Below are 24,756 nucleotides of genomic sequence, written 5' to 3'. Positions count from 1 at the left end.
GATGCCTCTACCTCTCCCACACAGTGTGCTGGTATCATAGGCGTGTACAACCCCACTTGCTTTTATGTGGTACTGGTATGGAACTCAGGACTTCACTCGTGCCAGGCAACACTTTACCAACTGAGCTACATCCTCAGTCCTCTATTAATAATTCTGATGAACAGCATCATATATCTGTTGAGATATCTTTGGTTATTTTAACAAAATCTTCCTGAAACTGTTGCAAGACATATTGATCTTCAGCATAAAAAAAGAAAGAAAGGAAAAAAAAAAGGTGGTTTCTCGTAGTATACAGATATCCTTAACTGAAACATTATCAGGGTGTACGTGTTCTTGAGTGACAAAGGTGGAATTTTTAACCCTAGTACTAATTCCTGGGTGTTTATGCGCTTACTCCCACTCCCAGAAATTGACAATTTTCCAACAGATAATGAATAGGAATGAATACAGATTTTTTTTCCATCTTCCAAGTTTATTTTGAGTTTTCATTTTGGGACAACCAAGCAGCTCTTAAGGGAGAACTCACAGAAGAACCATTCTGGCACTTTTGGATGGTACATTAGAGTGTAGAGTTTAGTACATTAGAGTGTAGAATTCTTGAATAGTCACATTCAATCCCCTTGCTCAGCCCACACTCTCATCTTGGGTGAGCAAAATGGGCACACAGGATTCTAGAGTTAATTCATAACTCTATATATAAACAGCCAGTGGAATCAGAATATTGGCTAGTGGCCAAAGGGATGGAATAGGAAAGGGCATCTCTACAGTGTCCTCTAGTCTATCTTAGCTAAACAGAACCCACATTACACGTGATAACTAGAGAGTATACTGCGTTGAAACGAGGATGCTGAGCACGAATGGCACTTGGCAGCATGCAGTTCAAAGAAAAAGGGTTATCATTTAGTAACTTTATATAAAATCCAGGCAGTTCAATTAAAAGGGTTAAGAAAAACATAAAACTGAGGGACAGTCTGTTGTCACTGTAAAAAAGGCACTTGGAGTTAATGGGACCAGAATTGAAGGACTCTTAGCTGATAAAAATTTCAGTACAATTTCATTAAAAGGTTTAGATGATAAGAGATGACACTCATGAGTTCCTGAAGGGAGACACTGAAATCAATCACAGAGAAGCAGAACAGATTAAAACAAGGAAATAAAGATTTTACAACTCAATTGAATCATATTTAAAAAAAAACTCCCCCCCTCCAGAAAAAAAGAGAGAAGCCTATCCAAAGCAAAGTGTAAGCAAAGGAAGGACAACAAAGCAGCAATGCATAGCTTTTCTTTGAGATAATGCTGACTTTGGGAAACTACGTGCCACCCAATTTCCCAGTACGAGCTTCACAGTAGCATTATCATAATAAAATGGAGGATTCAGACAATGTTTCCAGAATCTGAGGGAGAACTGAGGTGATCCTTGGAGCACAGCAATACCACATGTGGTTTGTTAGCATCCCTACTGGGACAGGTCAGGTCCATGGAATGACATACAGGTTTCCCAGCCACCTATCTGGAGGGGCAGCATCTGTCAGTCATCCTTTATTCCAAGTCATAACTTTAATTTCTTTCTGCCACGGACACAGCCATGTCAATGCATCTACTTCCATGGTTTTCATTCTTCAGCTGATTCACACACAGGTATGCATTTCCATAAGAAAGGATATTTGGCAATTTTATATTCCACATTTAGGGGCTCACTGAATGACTCATTTAATGTTAAAGGCCATCAGGGGTCTCTCCTCTCGTTTCTGCCAGGGGCTTTTCTTGTCTTCTCCTTGGTCATCGTCATCCTCATCGTCTTCATCTTCATCATTGGCAGATCTTCTCTGGTTGGGACTGGCTAATGGCTCCAGGGGAACGTCTGAAGTTCGTTTGGTTGTCTCCTCTTGCAGGCTGGGCAGCTGTCCCCCACTTCTCCGACCTGACCCTTCCAACAAGCATCGCAGAGCACTGTCCTCAGGAGTGCAGACTGTGGTTCCACACTCGCTGCTGCTCTGGTCCATGTCATCCAGGTACACAAGTTGTGTGTAGGCAGTGCTGTCATGAGCTCTGGATTCCTTTTGCTGGTGCTCCTGTACAGGTGGGTGGCTCTGCTGGAGAGACAAAGGGTCTCCCCTTCCCTTCCGGGCAGATTTTGGTTCATTCATATCCACACCAGAGTCCAAACTGGCATCATTGCTTCCGTTCCTTCCAGCTCTTTGGAGATCAATGTATGAATGTCTAACATGAGCATTGGACCTTCCATCTAGGGAGACAAACCATGCCCGAGGGTGTGGAAGTGGCTTCCCACCCCCAAGTTCCATCAGTGCCTTTTCAGTTAGGAGCTGCACCTCGCTGTTCATTTGAGCCAAAGCTGCATCATTCAGGGATGCTGGGATGGACAGAGACTCTGACATAGATGCATTCTGAGAGCCCCATTCTCGTGTACCTGCATCTTGCAGGTGCTGCTGAGAGATGGCCTGGGATGACAAGGGTTGGCCCTGCATTTGAGAGGGTGGGTGTGGGAAGATCCCCACATGGGGGTTGGACAGCTCAGCCTGGAGCCTCCCTATTTCCAGCTGCTGGTCAGCAGGGACTACCAGAGGCTGACTTACATAGGAATGGTCCCCTGGAAGTTTCATATAATGAGCTGGGATGACCAAGGCAGGCAACACTTTCCTATAAACGCTGTCATTTACTTGGTCCACGGAACTACAGCAGATCAACTGGCCTGGCCTTGGGAAAGAAGTAGGTCTCTCCAGGTGATCAACAGATCGAGACATCATACATTCAGTAGGTCTGCGGTCCAGCAGTTGCTCTTTTTCAGGGGATGAAGGTGCGGGGTACATGTGTTCCTGAATGGTGAGTTTGCTTCCTGCCGGTGGCAGGCCTTCTTGTTCTTGCTTTTCAAATAAAGGCTGGGGGAGCATAGCATTGTAACTACCCCTGTAGTCATCATTGCCAGGGGGCTCATAGACTTCTCTTTCCATAGATTTTCTTGCCTTTAAGGGAAAAATCTCCACCGATTTATGGTAGTCTTTCCCCAGTGTCCCACTTGGTGTCAGATTATCAAAGGATGTTTGGCTTTTATCCTCTTCTTTGTGAGACAGCAGCTCCTCCCGGGAGCTAAATTCCTGTGAGGTACTATAGGAGAGCTTCAGCATGGGTGTGTGCAGGTCCCCCTCCCCACTGGGGGACATCATTTCTAAGTGCACCCCGCCCATCAGTTCTTTTGTCCCTGGGGCTTCTGGGCGGCTATGGCTGGAGACAGAGAGAGGCCCAGGATAGTCTGATGCTCGACGAGAGAACAGCAAGTTGATGTGAGACATGGATGTTGACTGATCCCTCTTGGAGCTCTCCAGGGCTGGGGGGAGTTGCAGTTTTCTGTGATGTTGACGGGGTTTCAAGCACTTCCTTCTGCAAGCAAACAGGTGACATAAGGACACAAATGAGAGACTCGTGACAGCAAAGTTTCAGGTAAGACCCCAAGTCAATTTCCAGGAGGAAAAACAATTTACAAACACCCAGAAGCCTCCCTGCTCCACATTCTTATTTTAACCCAGAGCAGAAAAAAATCTAGGGATTGAAGGCTCATGATTGTTATAAGAGAAGCCAACTTATCTATCCATTGGTGAACACCCAGGAGTCAACAGTACACATTCGTTCTAATGTAACAGACTATTTTGATACTGCACCAAAATTAGAATACTTTTACTTTGATCTTCAGAGTTTCATCTCTTAGTGCGTGTTGAGGAATATTATGAATGAATTGTGTAATACCTGTCAAGCTCTTTTCTTTTTTGTTGTGTGTTTACGTAGGGTTGAATGTGTGTGTGTGTGTGTGTGTGTGTGTGTGTGTGTGTGTGTGTGTGTGTGTGTGTGTGTAGGCCAGAGATCAACTTTGAGTTGATCAAGCACTATCCACCTTATTATTTTGGACAGGCCCTCTCATTTAACCTGGAGCTCATCAAGAAGGCTAGGCTGGCTGGTCAGTGATCAGGGAAACACACTGTTTCTGCCTCCCCAGCACTGGGATTATGATATGGGCTACCACTTGGCTTTTGTATGTGGGGGCGCTTCAATTCAGGTTCTCATGCAAATACTTCACTGACTGACTGAGCTATTTTCCAAGCCCTTGTAAAGTGTGTGTGTGTGTGTGTGTGTGTGTGTGTGTGTGCTGCATATGCACAATACACACATGTGTAGGACGGAGCAGGATATTGAGTGTTTTCTGTCACTGGACACCTTATTCTAGGATCTCTCAATGAATCTGGAGTGAGGCTGGCAGCCAGCAAGCCTTCCTGTCTTAGTTCTCAACTGTACTAGGATACAGACCAGTGTGAGTGTGGCTATACTCATCTTTTTACATGGATACTAGGAATCTGAATTCAGGCCCTTATGCTTACACAGAAAGAGTTCTTACTCACTGGGGCATCTCCCCAACTCCTAAGCTCTTATAACTCCCTTAACATCATCTAAACATACCCTAAACATTAACATTATTACATAACCTGTGGGCTTCTTTGCAACTTAGATTTCATCTTTGTAACATGTTTTAGGGGGGAAAGGAAGAAGAGGAGGAGGAGGAGGAGGAGGAGAAAAAGACTTCTAAATACCCAGTTGCATGAGAAATTCTACATTAAACAAATATATTACCAAAAATGGTAACACTTTACCTGCAGTAATATAAAAGGAGACACAGCAAAACCAAAAGAATGAAAGCCATTCCTCCTAAAATGGCCAGAAGAAACACCGTGTGATATGTGGTAATGTCCTGTGTCACAACGGGACCTAGAAGGCCAGAAAAATCTCATTTTAGAACTTTGAATTCCTTCAAATAAGAATAGGGATAATAGGTTGAGAATGTAATGACTTTTCTTTAAGAACTCCTCCTGCCCGAGGGTCAGAGCAGTGGCGTCAGAAATACCCCTTGGAGGATGCGCTTGCGGTACCGTCAGTCCTGTCTATGGTGACCACCAGCACTGCAGAGGCCTGTAGCCCCTGCTGCTCAAGTATGAAATTCTCTTGTATCAAGGTGTTTCCCCACTTAGTGGGGAAGCATGCTCAGCATTCTAAATACATGTTCTTTTAATAAAAGAAAATGAATGCAGGGTAAACCATTGAGTAGATTCTCATTAAAGAGATGAACCAAGTATCTGGGGATTTTGCAAGGTATGGAAAAAATGGTAATGATTTTATTCCCATTTTTCCTGGGCAATTATTACTGTACAGAACACTCTTTGCCTGAATGAATCACTTTAAATGCATGATATAAATTTAGCATGACATTAAAAAGTCAAGTTTGACTAAAATGCTTTCCTATTTAAAAGTTATCCGCGTTATATCTTTTGTATTTATTTTAACAAGGCTAAGCTTGTATGGCCATAGACCTTTCTAACACTTAAAGTTAAGATTGCTAAAGATATACAGAACAAACAATGTTTAATTTTCATTGTAGAGAACCCCAAGGAATGTGTTTAAGTTATGTTCTTGATGTTCAAGGGTAATATGAATCTGTCTCATAGTGTCAAGAGTAACATACATCTGGCTTACATGTAAAGTCACAACAGATTGGTAATGAAGCCTATAAATGACAATACTTAGGCATTTTTTTGGGGGGGTCCGGTTTTCTGCAGTATATAGAAGAAGGGACACGTGGTGTCTTATTGCCTATAAACAAGCACCCATTTGCTTTATTAAGAAATTATTTTTGATGTTCAAGGACAGATGTTTAGAAATATTTTTAAGGAGACAGATTCTCATTCCCTTCCTTTCTTTACTGTTCCCCGTCTCTCTCCTTTCCCAGGAGTTCATGACGAGCCCTGGATGGCCTGGAATTTGAGCAATTCTTCCGCCTCTGCTGCATTGGTGCTTGTATGACAGGAGCTGACGCCAGCACTCCTGGCTCAAATCTTCTAAGAGCTAAATGAATCCACGGAAGCTAACTCAGAATTCAGTTCTCAAGTCCAGAAAAGAATGAAGTTCTCCCTCGGACACCCCCACTTAGTGGGGTGGGAAAGTGGGGTGAGTGATTGTGATGAACCCGCAAGGCAATATTCAAGGACATTGGATTTGACCCACCGCAAGGGGCGGGGTAGTGGTGGTGGTGGTGGTGGTGGCAAGAGAAGGGTGTGTGTGTGTGTGTGTGTGTGTGTGTGTGTGTGTGTGTGTGCGCGCGCACGCACGCACGCGCAGATATGCACATAAAACCATTCTCAACAAACTAGACTTTGGTTTATTAAGCACCGAGAATGCAGTTATTTTAGCCTTTGCCAAAGGAAATCTTCATGAAATTCACAGCTAGACTTCAGTTCCTGCTTAAGCAGAGAATGGAAGAAGAAAACCCTAGTTGTTTTTTTCTTGGTTTAGGGCTCAGAGAGGCACAGCATCACTGCAGTGTGTTTTATTGAAAGCGATGGTGGCGAGGTTACCCATGTGTGCATCCCCATGCTGCGCACTGTTGGGGCTGGGCTGGGGTTGCTTTTCACAGCTCTGACCCTTTTCTTTCACTGCATGGAAACTCCTGGGGTTTTCCTTGCTTTCCTCTTTGTAAAAGCATATATTAATATTAATTTGATGCACGGTGGGAAAATGACAGCCACAGTTGTTTGAAATCTATCTTTAAAAAAAAAAAGGTTCACTTCAATATCTGGACTTCGTGGCTTACTCTGGTACCTAAGGCATTTCTTTTCCATCTCTTTCTCTTGGTCTACTTTTTGATTCTACAAATCAGGGAAATGGGTGTTCCCCGTGCAGGCTCATCCTGGCAATGCTGGGAGTACAATTACTTCTGAGGAAAACACTCAAGACTGTATATTGTCTCAGATATACGTGGTGTGCGCGTGAAAGGTTTTCCTGCACCTGTCTAGGAATGCCTCTATCCTCTTAGTTACTTGGGGGGGGGTTTGAAGCATGAATCCTAGTGGTTCAACACTGATTCCACTGCTAAAATATTTTGAGTTATCATTTGGGAATGCATTGAAGGTGACTTCGTAAGAGGTACCATTTAATCATAGCCTTTTAAAAAACATATTTCATACCCTTTCTAGAACTGCATGTGTTTTAATGTTAAAAAACAACTTAAAACAAAAACCGAGATGCACGCTGAGCATAAACATTGCTGAGGAAAGCAGACTTTCCAAGGTGGTGGTGGCAGTCCAAGTGGCATGGCTTTTAAAGACAGTGATGGGAACCATCCCTAGAAAAGACTTCTCACAGAAACATTACTCTGGAATGCCACTGGGATTATGTAATACACACACACACACACACACACACACACACACACACACACACACACGTGTATATGTCATGTCCTAAATAGGAATCAATTTACATATCCTAAATGAAGATTATTCTTTTGAACACTGGGCAGATGGCTTGTATGTAAGTTGTTCAGAAATGGAAACTAAGCATTTTGCCTCAAGAAGTCCCCAGTAGTGGCTTCTTGCTGAGTGCTTGGCCCTCGGGCTTAGCCCACACCAGGCCACAGTTGTTTCAGGAACTAGGGAGGAGGTCGCAGCCCGAGCACTTTCATTTAAGAATTCCCTATGGCAGCTGTTCTAGCAAAATGGGACTGGAGATTGGACCATTTCCACGTATTATGCCTGACTTCCATGGGGAAGTTCCAGCCAGCATTCCCCACCCCACAAAATAGCTTTCTCTACCATCTGATGTTTTAAAAAATATCACCTGCCCATTGAAGTCATTTTTAAATGAATGCTGAGCCCAGACCTCCAAAGAAACCCACTCAGACTACCACCACTGTTAGCTTTGTATTACCTGGGATGGGAGGAGACATGGCTGCCACCCAGTACCCCAACTGGGGAGCAATGTATGTCCACGTGAGCTGGCTGCCTTCCTGGTGCACGAGGCCCAGGCCACTCTTTAGCCAAGTTCCTGTGGGATTCAGAAAAGAACTTCAGCAGGGCACATGGACAGTCCTACTGCAGGCATAAATGTTTATAAAAATCACTTTAAATGCTATCTATGTTCACAACTTGTTGGATTGCCTAGATCAGTGGTTCTCAACCTGAGGGTCAGGGCCCCTAAAGGAATTTCTTATCAGATATTTACATTAAGATTCATAAAAGTAGCAAAATTATCTTTATGAAGTTGGAATGAAATAATTTTATGGTCGGAGGTCACCGCAGCATGAGGAAGTGTGTTAAAGGGTCATAACACTAAGAAGGTTGAGAACCACTGACCTAGATAGTCACATTGTCATCTGAAGGTTGTATACAACTTTCCATAAAAAGTCTTTGCAACTCTCCTTCAGGAAAAGATGAACAGCTTTGGGTTTTATTTGTCTTATCAACTAAATGAGTTTCAGCCACTTTATCAACCATGCCTCTTTCCAAACACAGAGAAATCTCAGCAGAAGCTGTTGGAGTTTAGCAATATCACAGAGCAATGATAACAGTGTGCTATGGGTTGGTAGAGGTGAGGAAAGGGGAACCCAGAGCTGTATATAGTATTTACGTTCAAGCAATTAAGCACATTTCTTATCCTCAGTTAAGGGTATGTTTCAATTATTTAGAAAAGATTTATTTACTCTCTTAACTATGTTGGCAGTGCCAGGGGTGCTAGGTAATTAACATCTAGCCACACCCCTAGCCTTAAATTTAAAAATATTGATTCATCAATGCCATAGTCCAAGTAAGTGTGGTGTAGGCAATTATTTTACAAAACTTCCATTAAGGGATCTGCTATGTACTAGTTCACTACAATACATATGTCATATTCATTATCTGTAATTCTCACAACTCTGAACCATACGATTTCATTTCCTTTTTTGGAGATGGGGGATTGAGGACTAGTGAATTTTAAAAGTTTCATGAGGCCTGGGCGCTATCTGTGAGCACAGCACAGAGGGAACTGGGTCTGACTGACTCCAAGGCTGGGGCTCTTTCTTCTGTTGTGTAATGCAGCATTCCCAAAGACCTTCTCAGAGATGGATAGCATTTGCTCCTTCCTAAAGCTTGCAGGATAAGGCTACTGATGGCAATGAACTAGTTCCAGGCAGGGGACTGTTTCCTAGCCCAAATGGCAATCGTGCTTACCAGCAGTAGGAACCTTATATTGAGACCCTTGGCAGAAGGCAAGAGGGAGGCAGCCAACTAAGCCCTCCCAGGCTTGTGCATGCCTCTCCTGAACCAGCGTGGGCTGTACACACAGGGATCCTTCTCAGTCCTTCCTATGCCTACAATCATGGACCACATGAAACCACCACATGTACCATCCTGGAGTACTATAGGCCTCATTGGATCAAGTGTGCCAAATATTTTACCTTATGCCCCCAAATTCCAGGTTCACATGTTGCTATGGCAAAAGTAGATTTTTCATACTAAAGGAAGAAACAAAACAAAACAAAGCAACACTCGGGCTGCTTCTAGGTGTTATTAGTTGCTATGGCAACACTCAAATGGAGTGGGTGGAAAGGTGCCTGGTGATGCTTCCCACCTCATAACCCCTCTTCCTCTGCACAGCAGCAACACAAGGCAGGAAAGCAGGGGAAGCCAGGCAGGCACATGAAGAGCTCTGCATTTGTGACTTTTGAATGCAACAGGCTAGCTAATTCATGGCTGTAGGTGATTTTGGTTCAAGTTAGAGCACAATATATGCTAAAAGGATTCCAGAATGAGTGTGAGACCATAGATGCCCAGTTGAGACTCATTTCCTGAATCATGAATCATGTCAGCTCAGAGATCACTTAGAATCAGAGAAAACCAGTAGTTCTACAGGGAAACAGAAACAGAAGATACTGAATACAGTCGAGAAGGGTTGCTATGCTGGGCAAGAGTTTCCCTGGAAGAAGAGAATGGATCATTTTCAGCTGCTTCCATCAGCCATTACTCACATACTTTACCCACTCCCACGCACGTGCTCCCCTACCAGCACAGCAGGCAGCATCTTCGTATTAGCCAGGATGCAGCCATGCATTCTTTGGTTTGCAGCTTCCCAAGATTAGACGTTTGAGTCATTGCTCTTCAAATGGGGTGGATACTAAATAGGATCCAGCAGACAAGAGCTGGAAGCTGAATCTTAATTCCTGTTCATTCATAAACAAACCACCAACTCTGCCTAAGTTGCCTTTTACAAAACAAGAAAATCGACTGAAACAGACTTGAAGAAGTCCTCTAAGTTACATTTGGGGCAAGCCAAGTGGGTAGAGGTATTAACACCCCACACACATATGCACTGGCCAGCTCTCTCATCCCTGTTCCAGCCCGGAAGAATCACTCTGGCAGTGACAGTGCTGGTACCAGTGGAACACAGAAAGGCTAAAGACTTCATAGGTGCTTTGGAAGAATGTCAAGGGGATGGTGTCAGGTGGGGTGGTGGGGCAGGGCTTGTCAGCAAGGATAATGGAGGGAGGGAGCCAGGAGAGAGAAGATGACACTCTCCAAAGGGAGCAGCACAAAGAAGCAGAAAACAGTGGACCAAGGACTGGGCAGACAGGTTCTGGATGAACAGGAGGGAGCAGATGGGCTAAGGCTGGGAAGAAGCATTTCATTTGCCTGCATAGACCTTGAAATAAATACTATGAACAATGGGAAGCTATGGGAACCTGCAAACAAAGGCCAATTCTGGTTCCATGCCCTCTGCTTAGTCCTGCCTAGCTAGTCCTCATGACTGACTGCTATTGTAGTTCTTTTTTAACAACTTTTTTTTTTAAAAATTTATTTGTGGACAGTCTTTTTTATATATATATATAAAAAGATTTATTTATGTATTATGTGTACAGTGTTATGTCTGCATGTATCCCTGCAGGCCAGAAGAGGGCACCAGATCTCATTACGGATGGTTATGAGCCACTATGTGGGTGCTGGGAATTGAACTCAGGACCTCTGGACGACCAACCAATGCTCTTAACCTCTGAGCCATCTCTCCAGCCCCTGCTATTGTTGTTCTAACCTCATAAGAGTTTTCTTCTATTCTAAAAGATGCAAATCTGAGTTTGGGGAGAACTCTTACATCCATGTATTCTACATCTCCTCATTCCTAGGAAGAGCTTTTACTGTATCATAATTTCCCTAAGACACATGTTGCAAACATGTTGTTTTAAGTTGGATCTCCAATAGAATACAAGTTGTGAGAATGCTGATCTCTGTATTTTATACTTTTTGTCTTCTGCTAAGAACCTACACATATCTACAAAGTAGAAACTTATTTCACATTGAGTGGAACCCAGAGGCACAATCCAAAAAATAGTAGCAGTATCCTGAGATACTGCTGTGACTAAAATGGTATGCTCCCTTTCAAAATGAAAAGGAATGAAGCCAGCCAGGAAAGAGTCATTAACTTTGGCATACTTTTTAAATAAAATGCACACACAGATAGCGACAAAAGTGTAACGCTGTTACTAGTAAGAGCATTTTCCAAGATTTCTGTTTTTTTTTTTTTTTTTTTTTTTTTGTAGGAGGGAAGACTACAGGAAACACAAGAATTAATGAACTGTGTGCTGGAAACATATGCTTCTCATTACTGAGACCCTGCTGCTGTGGCAGGATGATGAGGCTTTCCCCCCAGTACTTTGGTGCATGGAAGTGGTTATTGTGCTCAAGATGGGGAATAAGACTTGGAGTCTGTATAGGTGGAACTAATGGCAGAATAGACAAAATTTCTACAAGGGCCCTGTGTTGAAGGACGCTATGAGATAGCCAGGTGCTTAAAAGGTTACTTTCATGTGCACACATGTGGACACCAGCCCTGTTCTGACAGCACAAGGCAGGAACCAGGTTTTCCTGCTTCATGAATGGAGGAAAGATCCAGCTGTCATTTGGAGAGGTCATCTTTTGGATGGCTGTGGATACTGCTGAACATTGTCTTTGAAAGTGCTGTCCTGATGAAGATTCTCACCTTTGGGATCCAATCACAGAGCAGCCCCCAAAGTACAACACTGCCTGGCCTCTTTGGGGCCCACTTCAACTGGTCTGTCTTTCTATCTTTCCCTCCCCTGTTCCTTCTCAACCTCTTCCCATGACTTCCAGGCAGTTAAGACTACTACTGCAATATAGAGATCAAGGCTGTCACTTGTTGATGGCACATAGGCAGGACCTACACTTTCTAGAGCATTGCCAGCCCCAGCCAGGGTGGCTTTAATGAGCAAAAGCCACACAGGTGCAGCTGCATCAACCTGGATGCAGAGTGGGTGTCTCAGGAATCAGAGTGAAGGTCATGTGATCCCTCTGCCAGCATCAAGAAAGAAATACTGAAAGATGGAATTTCTAGCTAATCAATTTTTCAAATGGCGTTCAAGCCACTTGAACTCTTTCCAGTGGAATCTTGAGTAAAAATGAATACATACAACAGGCAGAGGTAAGCTGTTCATAGGAATGGAAACAAAGTCTCCCTCCCATGGGGCTATTCTTCTGTACCTGCCAACATCTGAAAAGAAGGTTTGACACAAATACCAAAGAGTCCATGGGTCCAGACACATTTTTTTTCTTGATAACTTGAGATCATGGTCATGATCAGTGCCTCTAGGAGCACAGCAGTGAGGATTCTGTAGGTGACTACTCTTATGATAAATAGTTCTTCTTCTGCCCACATGTTCACTGTCCCTTTCTTACATGCTATCTTGTTATCAAGTTCTGCTCCTATATCATTGCCATGCCCAACCCAAGTTGCCATGTTCAGCACTCTGTTACCATAGCCTTATGAAAATGGAGTCTAGAATGATGTATTCAGGTAGTGTAAGGACAGGAGGTCAACCCAATTATCAAACAATGGAATTCTGAATCCAGAATGTGGTAAATCTTTTCTTTCTGATTTACCCTTAAGATGTTTTCAAGAATGGGTGATAGTGAAAGAGTTCCTTTATCTTTTGGAAATGACCTTTTTATGCACTTAGCTGGCAAGGTTCACTGTGTGAGAAGCACTATGGATTCTTCACATGGGAGCGGCATTTAACTGTAACGACTACTCTATATAGTAACCATCAGATAGGACACCTCATGCTTATCTGTAAGATGAGAAAGGGTCTCTAGCAACTACTTGGTTACCATGCAACAACAACACAAACTTTTATGTAAAACTTATAAAGAAAAGTGAGCTCAAATGTTGAGCAAGTGCCTCCCCAAAGGCAAAAGGATGCTAAAATATGAAAAAGGTTCACTCAAAATACAACACCTTCTTTGAAAGAAGCCAAAAGAGCCCAGATTTAGATTGCTGTTCCTGCTTGGCAAATTTACTCTGCCGGGCATACCATTTCAGCTTAACAACACATTTGGTAATATGCACAAAGATCTAATATTATGAAAATCATTGAGTTACAGAAAGTATATGCAGAATCCAATCACATTAGAACAGATCACACATTAAAATAGACCTCTTGAATCTTAGGCAACACAAAAGGATACATGACTTTACTCTCAGGTTGAGACATGTTGTCATATTAGACTTCAAAGTACTGAGTGGATAAATGCCCATTAGTACACATGGTCAGCTGATCTCACCATTGACTTTCACAGCATAAGGGATCCTCCATATGAATTCCAGCCTGGTCACTTTCTAGCTGTGTAAACTGAAGACACAGCCCAGATGCACAGAAGAGGAAGGACATGTCAATCATGTCTTTGAGCCATTGGAGATTCTAAAGCAACTGCTTCCCATTTCCATAGTAAGTGGCCTGGACTACTAATGTATTCTAATTGATATGTTCTTCCTGCACAAAGTTTGAATAAGTTCTACTAGATCTATGAGCTGGAAGCCAGGAGATTCTGCAACCATCCTGAAAACCCATCTTGAAGCCATTCTGTCAATTAAAAATGATTATTGTTCACACTGCAGAGTGTAGCCATTTCTACTCCCACATCTACTTTGAAACAGTCATAATAAGCGATGAGATCACCTATGCCAACACAGGATGAACTCTAACAACAGAAACCCACTGCTGCTCTGCCTCTGCTGATAGCCTTGGCCAATAGCTGTTTCCTCTCTTGGGCTCTGGCTGAATAATCAGCATGGAGTGAGCATAGCTTGCTTGAAGCAGTCTTCAGAAAACATGAAGGAAGCTGCTCTCAACCGTCTTCCTCATCCTCTCACCACCATCATTACCCCCCCTCCCATCATTAGGCTCATCCAGATGCCTCAAGATGCCTGATGCCTGATGTCTCCTGGGGCTGGAAAACTCATGCCTCAAGGCTTTAGTCTATATTACTTTAGGTTATGTCCTCTACTGTAATGTTCTACCAACTGTACATAAAGAAGTCTCAAGGTCGATGTCAGTTTATTGCATGTTTTAATAAAAATGGCTCAAGGTCACCTCAGTTGAGCATGGTGGTGCACACCTGTGACCCTAGCACTATAGCCTGAGGCAGGAGTAGCATCAGTTCAAGATTAGCCTGGACCAGCTGGTGAGATCTCAGGTCAGAAGAGAATAGAAAGAGACTAGAAAAGAATCCTGGAGCTCTTGAGCGACATTTATCATACTGCAGCAGCATTCACCTTTTCTACAGTTACAATATTGAAAAAAGAAAAAGGCAGGCTTTGAATAGGTCAGTTACCTTTGCTGGAATGATTTTTTCCTATGAAATCAGTTAAGAGCAAACACCCTCTATTAATTATATAGCAAAATATTTCTTTTTTCTTTTCTTTCCTCCTTTCCTTTTGAGACAGGGTTTCTCTGTCTAGCTCTGGCTGTCCTGGAACTCACTCTGTAAACCTGGTTGGTCTCAAACTCACAGAGATCTACCTGCTGGGATTAAAAGTGTGCGCCATCACCACCTGGCAGCACATTATTTTTTTTTTATCTTATTTATTTATTTATTTATTTATTTTAGAAATCATGAGAGCAGAAGTTGTATGGGGATGTTTGGATTCCTTATAGCTTTGAACAAGCAGTATTTCATGACTGGTCTCAATGAGAACAAAATGAAGGGTGATTTACAGTAGCCAAGCTCCTCGTGTTTGAAGCAGGAAATGAGAGACAGGCTGAATATTAGAAATCAAGACAGAAACACATTTACAGTCACTCAGCACATGCTTTTGATAATGTTATGGTAGTTTCTGAGGAAGAGATGAACTTTTTAAAAAGTTTTTAGTTTTGCATGTGTGCACAAGCATGTGTTTGACCATGTGTGTGCCACAGTGCATTAGCAGATAATGCTTGTAGTCAGTTCTTGTCTCCCACCTTGTTGAAGCAGGGCCTCCCATTTCTGCTGCTGTGATTACTACACCAGGTTTCCAGGCCTTGGGAGCTTCGGGCAGAATCTCTTAGATCCACCCTCATCTTAGCAATTCTGGGATCACAGATATGTGCCCCCTCATCTAGCTTTTTTATGTGGGCCCAGGTCATCAGATTTGCAGGACAAGTGTTTTAACCTGGCTTAGCCAAATTCTGAGTCCCTGAGACTTCTAAAGCTAAAATAAAATATTTATTTTATTTAATTACTTAGTTTATTTTTGTGCTGGAGAACCTGCCAAGGTTCCTACATATGTCCAGGCTGGTCAGTGGTTTGGATTACAGGTATGTGCCACTGTGTTTGGCTAATCTTAGACATTAGTTGAATCTAAGCAACTGCTTATTTTCCTCTTTAAGGGTTTGATGATCTAAGAAATAAGTTTTGGGAAAAGAGCCATAATGGGGAACTTCAAGGATTTTAAAAGGCTTTAAAGAGTTAGCCAGAAGTACTCAATACATGGTCGTGTTGACAAAAGACAGAATCCTCCACTTACAACAGGTACACAGAGACTTCAAGAATGTGGGCCACTAAAGTATGAACTTAGTTAGCCCTACCTGGAGAGAAATTTTGTTTATTATTAATATGTTCAGTTTCCACCTAGCAGTTAGTGAATCCCAGCACTTTAGCCACAGAGGAGTGTGTGGGGTTAGTAGATGGGATTGTAGTCCCCAATATTAGAAACATGGCTTGGAATGAAAGACGGTACAACAGGGGATCTGCATGATTGCTAAGACATTTCTCTCCATAGCTCCCTGAAGAGCTTGCTAACGCAGGTGTGTGTGTGTGTGTGTGTGTGTGTGTGTGTGTGTGTGTGTGTGTGTGGTGTGTGTGTACAAGTGTGTACTGTGGTCAGTAGGTCTGGAGGAAAGCCAGAGAGGGCTTTTCCAACAAGCTCCTGGGCAATGTCACTCACCTATGGACTGCATTTCTAGTTACAAAGCCTCCAGATATGTAGACCCTGTTAGGGCTGGAGAACTTTCTAAAAAAAAAAACAAAACAAAACAAAAAACCCAGATGCTATTTTCTACAACATAGCCACTGCTGAAAGTACTTTTAATGATTTGTTCAGGAAGCAATTCAGCCCTTGGCAGACCATATCAGGGGTTGATAGGGTCAAATAAGGGTAGAAAGCATGTTGTTGTATGATGGAAAGGGGTACTCAGCAACATGGCTGCTGTGTATAAGGAAAAATGGTTCAAGTCAAGACCATAGGGTGCACCACTGCATCTCAGCCTGTTCTGACCACTAAAGCAGTTCCAGAGAAGTCTCCTAGGTGTCCTTAGGATATCAGCTCAAGCGTCTCCCCTCCCCAGGCTCTGACTGGCTTCTCACCCCGGACTACACTCCGCTTAACTGTCTTGTGATCCTGACTTCATTCAAGCACATGGACCTACTGCCTCATTTAAGAACAAAAGCCTCATCAGAGGAGCATTTCCTGAGTTATTTTTGCTTCGTTGCTTTGTCCCCAGAGAGAGAGGGCTAGTATGAAGATGATACTTAATAAATTAATGCAACGGGGCTGGGGAGATGTTAAGAGGCTGCTCTTCCAGAGGACCCAGTTTTGATTCCAAGCACCTACATGGTGGCTCAATACCGCTTGTAACTCCAGTCACAGGGGACCTGCCACCCTCTTCTGGCCTCCATAGACACTGTGGTGGATAGACATACATATAGGCAAAACACCCACAAAAAGGGAAAAATTAAAAAAAAGCTAGACAAATGAAATGCTCAAATTTTTATCACATTTTTAAAATAATATTTATTTTTATATGTATATGTATGTGTCTGTTTGAGTGTATAAACTGTATCAGGGTGTCCATAGAGGCCAGAAGGAGTCATATTTCCTGAAAATGGACTTATAGTGGTTGTGAATCACCTGAGTTGGTACTGGGAACCAAACTCAGGTCATCTGGGAGAGCAGCAAGTACTCGTAACTACTGAACCATCTCTAGTTTTCACACTTATTTTGTGTGTGCATGCATATGCCATGGCACTCCTCTGGAGGTCAAAGGGCAACTTGTTGGAGTCAGTCCTTTCCTTTCGCCATGTGGGCCTGAGGGATTAAACTCCAGCCATCAAGTTGGTAGCACTTGCCTTTCCCCCCTGAGCCACCTCGATGGCACTTGTTCAATTTGTAAAAACGGAAATCCAGGCTTTGAATTCCATGGCAAGTCTGGTTTTGTTTTTTTTTGTTTTTGTTTTTGGTTTTTGTCTTTTTACATATTGGCAGAGAATTCAAAGACAACAAATAGAGATTCCCAAAGTGACAGATGGGCTGAACAAAGTAGGAGTCGAAGTGGCTTTTGCTTTGTTCCTCTAGATAACTTCATACTCAGTGAAGGGTCCTCCCATGCACAGAGATCCATATCCCAGGAAAGAAAGGTTTGTAGTCTGTATCCCCTCTCCTCCACACCCAGGCCTGGACACTGTGTGAACTGACAACTCTCTGGGCTCATCTCCAGCTGACAGGAAAGATGGTATCCCCACCTCAGGTTTGTTCTGAAAATGATTAAAGACATTGGCTTATAGAAATACCCGTCTTCTTAATGGATATACCCAGCTAAGAATGGCTACATTAAATTTTGGTTGAGTACAAATTTTTTTCAGTTGTGCCATACTTTTTCTTTCTCATCAGCTATGGCCAACTTCATACTGCATCTCTGAAACGTGTGGGCTCTTGTGGATGATCACATCTGTGTGGTGTTTGGGGGAACCAGCAGGGGTGCTTCTGCAACAGTCTGAATGTGCCCAGATTGTTCTGTGTGCTTGTGTGCCTATGCATGTGCACAAACAGAGATTTTAGAGGGGTGATCCATGAGAGATGCGGAAAGAACTCTAGTATTAGGAACATCACTAATTCATGGAAGAGTGTTAGGCTCTTTATGACTTGAAATCTTATGCCATGTTGGAAGGTAGGCCTCAAACATCTCATTTTCTAGAAACCTGCTCAAGTGCAGGCCAACCCCCAACAACTGCAGAACTTTCAGACTCAATGAATGCCCCAAACTACTTTAAAAACAAAGAAGTCTACCATATAATATATTGGATTTTTAAAAAATCATGTGTTAGAGGCTGGAAAGATGGCTCACAAGATAAGAACGTTTGCTGGGAAATCATGAGGGCTTGGGTTTGGATCCCCAGCACCAACGTAAAAAGCCAAGTGTGGCTGCTTCTGTCTGTAACCCCAGTATTGGAGGTAGAGATAGGTGGATCACAGAGGAAGATACTAGATATTTTCTCTGGCCATCACAGGCATGCACACAGGTGCACACAATGGCCAAATGAATCCAAACCTCTTCACTGTAGCCTTAGGTAGACTCTTCGGACAAAGGGCAAAATGCAGCCACTTTCTTCACCAACATATCACAAAAAGAATCTCCAGGCAACATACTAAAATTCTTCTCCTCTGAAACCTATTGCACCCCTCACATTTCAAATCACAGTCAGCCCACTGCCTCTCACAATCTTACTAGGATGGCCCATTAAGCAGCACCTAAAGCACTAATTGCTTTTCTAATCCACATTCATTCAAACAAAAGCATGGTGAGACATTTACAGTAGTATTCCAGTCCCTGGTCCCAACCTATCTTTAGGGCTTCTATTGCTTTGACAAAACACAATGACCAAAAGCAAGTTGGAGAGAAAAGGGTTTATTTGGCTTACACTTCCATATCACTGTTTATCACTGAAGGAAGTCAAGACAGGAACTCAAACAGGGCAGAACCTGGAAGGCAGGAACTCATGAAGAGACCATGGAGGGGTGCTGCTTACTGTCTTGCTTCCTTGGGCTTGGTCAGCCTGCTTTTTTATAGAACTCAGGACCAGCAGCCCAGGAATGGCACCACCCACCACTGGCCGGGCCTCCCCCATTGGTCACTAATTGAGAAAATGCCTTACAGCTTTATCTCATGGAAGCATTTTTAAAACTGAGCCCCCCCCACTCTGATGACTCTAGCTTGTGTCCAGTATAGATGTGCTTATAGCTCATACCAAATTAGAAATCCAAAATAGGTGTATAGAAGCAGAAACAAGGGTCTATCACTTCAAAGGAAAATCTGACTAAAAACATTACTTTGCTACTTTTATTTGCTTTGTATATGCACTGTATGTACATGCACATATGTGCTCACATGTGCCAATATCTTTCATTGAACTCAGAGGTCAATGGATAAGCCAGGCTAGCTAACAAGAAAGCACCCAGGATGCTCCTGAGTGGGTTCTGGGGATCCAAACTCAAGTCTGCATGCCTGTTCAGAAAACACTGTACCCACAGAGCCAGCTCCCTTGCTCCTAAAAACAGCAACTTAATATGCCCCAAGGACATGATATTTGTTTTCATTTTTCCTTATCATGCAGGGATTGTGTTATTTATCCACCACACCTATTCCTTGCCATTGTAAAACAGTCCATTTATAAATATGAATTCACATAATAAAATTATCTGGCAGTTTAAAATTTTATGTTGATTTCAAATGATGTTGAACATTTTCATGCAATTTAAAAGATCACCATCAAACACTCCTTAAACCTGAAAATCCCTGCATACAACTATCAGATCCCAAAGTACCCTGGGTCTTCAGGCCTCCATCTAGAAGGGGTCCTATCCCAGAAGCTCCAGACATGGGAAATCTTCACCCATCTCAGGTATGTGTTCTTGGGCTGGTGAGATGGTGCAGAAGGTAGAGTGTTTGCCATGTTAGCCAGCAGACCTGAGTTTGGTCCCAGGAACCACATAAGTAGAAGAAGAGGATGGGAGCATTGATTCCACAAGATTCCACACAGCATGGGCCACCCCCCACAATACTAACGTTTTCCACCAAATACCTGTCCTCAGTGCCCTCACCTGAGAAGAGAAGCCAGTGGTGCTCATTTGGGTGAAAGGTGCAGAGACAGGGGAGTCATTCTGCACATGTGACACATTCCTGCATAAGGGACCACCTGTCCTGAACTCAGGGGCTATTTGGAGTTTCAATTTCAAACAGTGAATGATATTAAAAATGCAGAATGCCCAGTAGAACATTGGCTCTGGCATCAGGCTAGATGGCTGGAGTGTCCTAGAGACTCATCCTGAGGGGACACTGGAGTTCCAAACTAACACAATCACAGGGTTCAGGTCCTGCCTCCTTTCTCATACACTGCACCAGAAATTTGCAAACCGTATATGGGCTAATAGCAATGATAAGGACAATGTTGGTGATTAGGTGAGGGATTGAGAGAAGAAGAGAAGAGAAAGGATGAGAGAGAGGAGGAGAAGACAAGGGAGAAGAGGTCAACTGGGTGTGTAGCTTAGTTGGTAGAGGGCTTGCTTTGTATTCACAAAGCCCTGGTTCAATCCTCACCATAAATTGGATGTGGTAATGTATACCTGAAATTCCAGCACTCAGGAGGTGAAGTTGGTATAATCAGAAGTTCAAGATCATCCTCAGCTATCTAGCAAGTTTGAGATCAGCCTGGGATACACAAGTCTCTGTCTCCAACAACAATTCTAAAATAACTTATGGTACATTAATGTTCTAGTTATTTTTCACTTAGGCTTACAGTAGAATAAACATCAAATTTCTGCTTAAAATCCAGGCCAAATAGTAGCACACTAAAAGGCCTAGATGCTTCCTGGCAGTGGAAAAAGCCAGTAGGATATGCAGTTGCCACTCACAACCCCACCAACACCATCAATGGTAGTTAATGGTTAACTGTCAAAGAATGTAGGATTTTTCTGAGAAGGACTGACCTGTAAACTCTCCAACCACAAAAGCAGGCCATACTCATTTGTCATGCTTGCAAAAAGTGGTTTTGGTTAAATCCAAGCATGGTAAATTCTAGTTCTACACAAAGTGATACTTTAAGAAAACCAACATCCTAAGAATAGAGTTTTAAAACAAAAGTGTCCCAAACCACAGCACCCCAAGAGCTAATTTTCTGAAAATTATCTTTCCAAGGAGGCCACCAACACAAAAACCTTAACAATGCTTAGAAATGGTTGGATATTACAAGACTGTTTTTCGAGTTGCTAGGCAATGCTGGAAAACAATTGTCCCTCTTCTTAGATCAGCCCACAGGGCAGCACAAGTATTAATAAGTCTAAATCATCCTTAGGGGCAGAACTTTGGGATAGAATGCTAAAGAATCTATAGCAATGAAACCCCTCCCCCTCTATCTTAGACTCAAAAAGCAAAGCAAATTGGACAGTCTGTGTCTGTGCCCCAGGATCTTTATCAAGACAAGGTTTTCACTGGGCTTTCAGCGTTTACTCCAATGCTACCCCAGTTCCACCAGATATAGCTGCAGACAAATTATCCCCTTCCCTCCTATAAATCTCATCAAAACCCAATTCTCTCTCAGCTTGAATTTCATATCTAGAAAAATAGAGGCCTTTCTCTAGCACGCACAAAGCCTTTTGGTTCAGTCCCCCAGCACCCCATAAACCAGGTGCATACCTAAAACCCCAACATTTGGAAGCAGAGGCCGGAAGGTCACAAGTTCTAGGTCATTCTTCCAACACAATGAGGATGTTTCTTTGTAGGCTTCCCTGGGAAATAGTCTATTTGTTTTTCTTAGGGATATACTGACATTACTCTTAGGTAAGGCCACCCCTTCCTGTGTTTAATTCCCTTAATAGTCACATCTGTTCTTCCAGGGAAAAAAGTAATGCATATAGTTCTAAAGTTAACCCCACATAAAAATATGTACTTACATTGTTGGACAAATAAACATCTCCATTTCTAATTTGTACTCATACAGCTTAGCACAATGCATCCCTATAAGTCATTCAAACCACAACATACCACTCAGATCCTCCATCTACACAGATGGTTTAATATTCACATGATTTTAATTATCTGTACCTCTTATCTATTTCTCCATGTTAGCATTCTGGGTCAGCCTTGAAAACACATTTAAGCAAGTCCTTGCCAGCCTTTAACTTATTCTTGGTGACCTAGATAATTCTTTGGTCAAATTTGAAGTCAGAGAGGCACAGAAAAATGATCTGGACTTTAGTTTTTAAAGAACAGTTTTAGGTTTGCATCAAGTTTGAGAGAATGGTGCAGACATTTCTAACTCTCCTCTGCCCTCCACACCCACACCTGACCTCCCAAATAACACCCCATACAATATGCTTGCTATATCAATGGACCTACATTGACAAATAAATGAAGTGGATTTGCATTTTAAATAAGCTCCACCACCAGGGGCAGCTGGCCATGACTTACCTAAAAGACTATTGAGCCCAGCACATCCTCAGCAGCCATGTCCCAGTGGAAGTAGAGACAGACCTACTGCACAGGCCAAGTATGACAGTATTCCTGAGCACCTGCTGTGGATGCACCATTCGTGATAAGAGGCTGGTTCACTAGCCACCATTTCTATAGCAACCCCCACACACTCTGCCTCCTGGGTTTGGGAAGGCAGTTAAAACTGGATTCAAAACATAGATTTGCTGTCAGGGTAGGCTTTTCTTTCTGTCATCTCACTAGAGTAAGAGGAAACAAATCGAGTGGCCCTTAAACAGTAGAAAAACAAATCCAAAATCTAAAACATTATTGATGTTTTGATTACTCAGGATCAGTCACTTTCAATTCAAACCACTGACCTGGTTTGCTTATTCACAGATGCCCATTCCCTAGGGCAACAATTCATACGACCCCATATTCCAGAAAGCCGTCTGCTGCCCTAGTTATACAAGGAAAGAATAAAAGGGAGTGGATACAAGTGGCTCTTACTGTCCAGAAAGCCCTAGCTAACACACATTTGCCATGATGGACTTTCTTCCCTAGGCATGGGAAGGAAAATTGCTTATATCAAAGGTCTAACTGACCCTTGCACAAAACTACAACTAACAAAGTGTGGACATTGCTCACTTTACCAGGTACCACATGGGCTGGAGGACAGCCCGATGAGAAGATCTTAAATTAGAGAGTTCTGCTAATTCCTCAAGAGATAAGACCTGTATCTACTATGTGGAGTCTCCTTTGCTGTGTAAAGCAAGTGGCATGACAACACAATACACAGAGAATGCACATGCTCATGCTTCAGTGTAGAACATGCATGCTGCAAGGGGCACTCCAACACAACACAGAGAACTTGCATGCAAATGTTTCAATGTGGAACACGCTAGTTGTGCTTCTTCAAACAAGTTCTACCAGGGAATATGTGGTGATAAGCCAACTGATGGCGCTGTAATATGGTCAATGAAACCAAATTCATGTATCCTGATAATGGGTTAATCTATTAGGTCAGTCTCTAATGAAAGAGGTTGAAATATAAAAATGCTAATTTCTACATTGCAAAATTCCTTGCTTGCTCCAAAAGCAAAATTAAAAAAAAAAAAAAAAAGACAACTGTGACCATTAAAAAAAAGGCTACTGGGGGTTGGAGAGATGGCTCAGTGGTTAAGAGCACTGGCTGTTTTCCCAGAGGACCCACGTTTGGTCACACACACACACACACACAACAGCCTGTAAGGGGATAGATGCTGTCTTCTAGTCTCCAAAGGTGCCCCACCCTCATCTTTGCACCCCCATACCATTTAGAAATAATAAAATGAACCTTTTAAAATGTCTTTTAAAAGGCAACTATGAACAAATGGCCACATTAAATGCTGACCCCTCTAATGGTGTGATCAAGAGAACTTCTCTCTTAAGAGCACATTTGCAGTTATCCATTCAGATACAAGATCTGAGTCAGAGTTAAACATGGAGTCACTCGATCAGTATTAAAACTGGTTTTATCTTTCACATAGAAGCCACACTGAGAGGTAGAAACCCTGGAAGTCCCACCCTACAGTGAATGCCTGCCACTCTGAATACCAGCTGTCACTCCTGGAAATGCAGATGACAGGAAGCAAGAAGGCGGCAGCTGAGCCAGCCCAGTCACCTAGTCACCTTCCGCATACAGGAAACACTCCCGCACTGTAATGGTGAATTGAGAAAGCATCCTCATCAAAGGTGTCTAGATGAGGTGTCACAGGTTGTTCGGTAAAAGGCTTGGATAGTAAATCCTTTTGATTTGTGGGGACATGAGTTGGTGTTGCAGTGACTATACTCACTGAGTGTCACAGGATGAAAGCACTCACAGACAATTTACCAGCAAATGGACAAGGCCACGTTCTTATAAAACTTTATTTAGGTGTGTGTGTGTGTGTGTTTATGTGTTTTATATGATTTTCACGTGTTCTACGACCTTCCTTTGACATTTACTTGTCTCTATTTTAATTGACTGACAGGTAAAAGCTATGTATAGTTAAGGTGCATGATGTAGTAATACGCCATAAGCACACAGATACTATTTTCTTGATGACAACAAAACACTGATTCTCAGCAAAATTTAAGACATATCATTATCATCCATATTGACATTGCTGCAGAGTTAGTCTACTTCTAGAACTTTCTCAGTGTACATAAGGGAACTTCAGGCTCATTGGCCATTTCGTCCCATTCTCCTCCATTTTCTGATTCTTTCCTCATTCTCTTGAAAAATATAAAAGTTATGCTTACCTTCCAGGGTCTTGATTCAAGTGAAAACTTCTTAATGGGTCCATAACTTGCTATTTCTGCCTATTTAACAATTTGGAATTGGCAATTATTTCAATTCA

The 24,756-nt window shown here is 42.6% G+C and overlaps 1 protein-coding gene across 2 annotated transcripts in view; it reads right to left on the bottom strand.

Annotated features, from left to right (window-relative positions):
• Positions 1–451: 451 nt before the first annotated feature.
• Fam171a1 (family with sequence similarity 171 member A1) overlaps positions 452–24,756 on the bottom strand; it is a 116,326-nt gene continuing 92,021 nt past the window's right edge. For both annotated transcript variants that reach the window (XM_051205893.1, XM_051205892.1), the window contains exons 6-8: positions 7,762–7,878; positions 4,656–4,770; positions 452–3,396 (exon numbers count right to left, since the gene is read on the bottom strand). In XM_051205893.1, coding sequence (XP_051061850.1) covers positions 1,707–3,396; positions 4,656–4,770; positions 7,762–7,878 — 1,922 coding nt within the window. In that variant the 3' untranslated portion in view covers positions 452–1,706. The remainder of the gene's footprint in view (positions 3,397–4,655; positions 4,771–7,761; positions 7,879–24,756) is intronic.

The sequence above is a fragment of the Phodopus roborovskii genome, unplaced genomic scaffold (assembly GCF_943737965.1).
Source record: "Phodopus roborovskii unplaced genomic scaffold, PHOROB, whole genome shotgun sequence".
Taxonomy (NCBI): Eukaryota; Metazoa; Chordata; class Mammalia; order Rodentia; family Cricetidae; genus Phodopus; species Phodopus roborovskii.
This window is presented reverse-complemented; position numbering and strand designations above follow the sequence as displayed.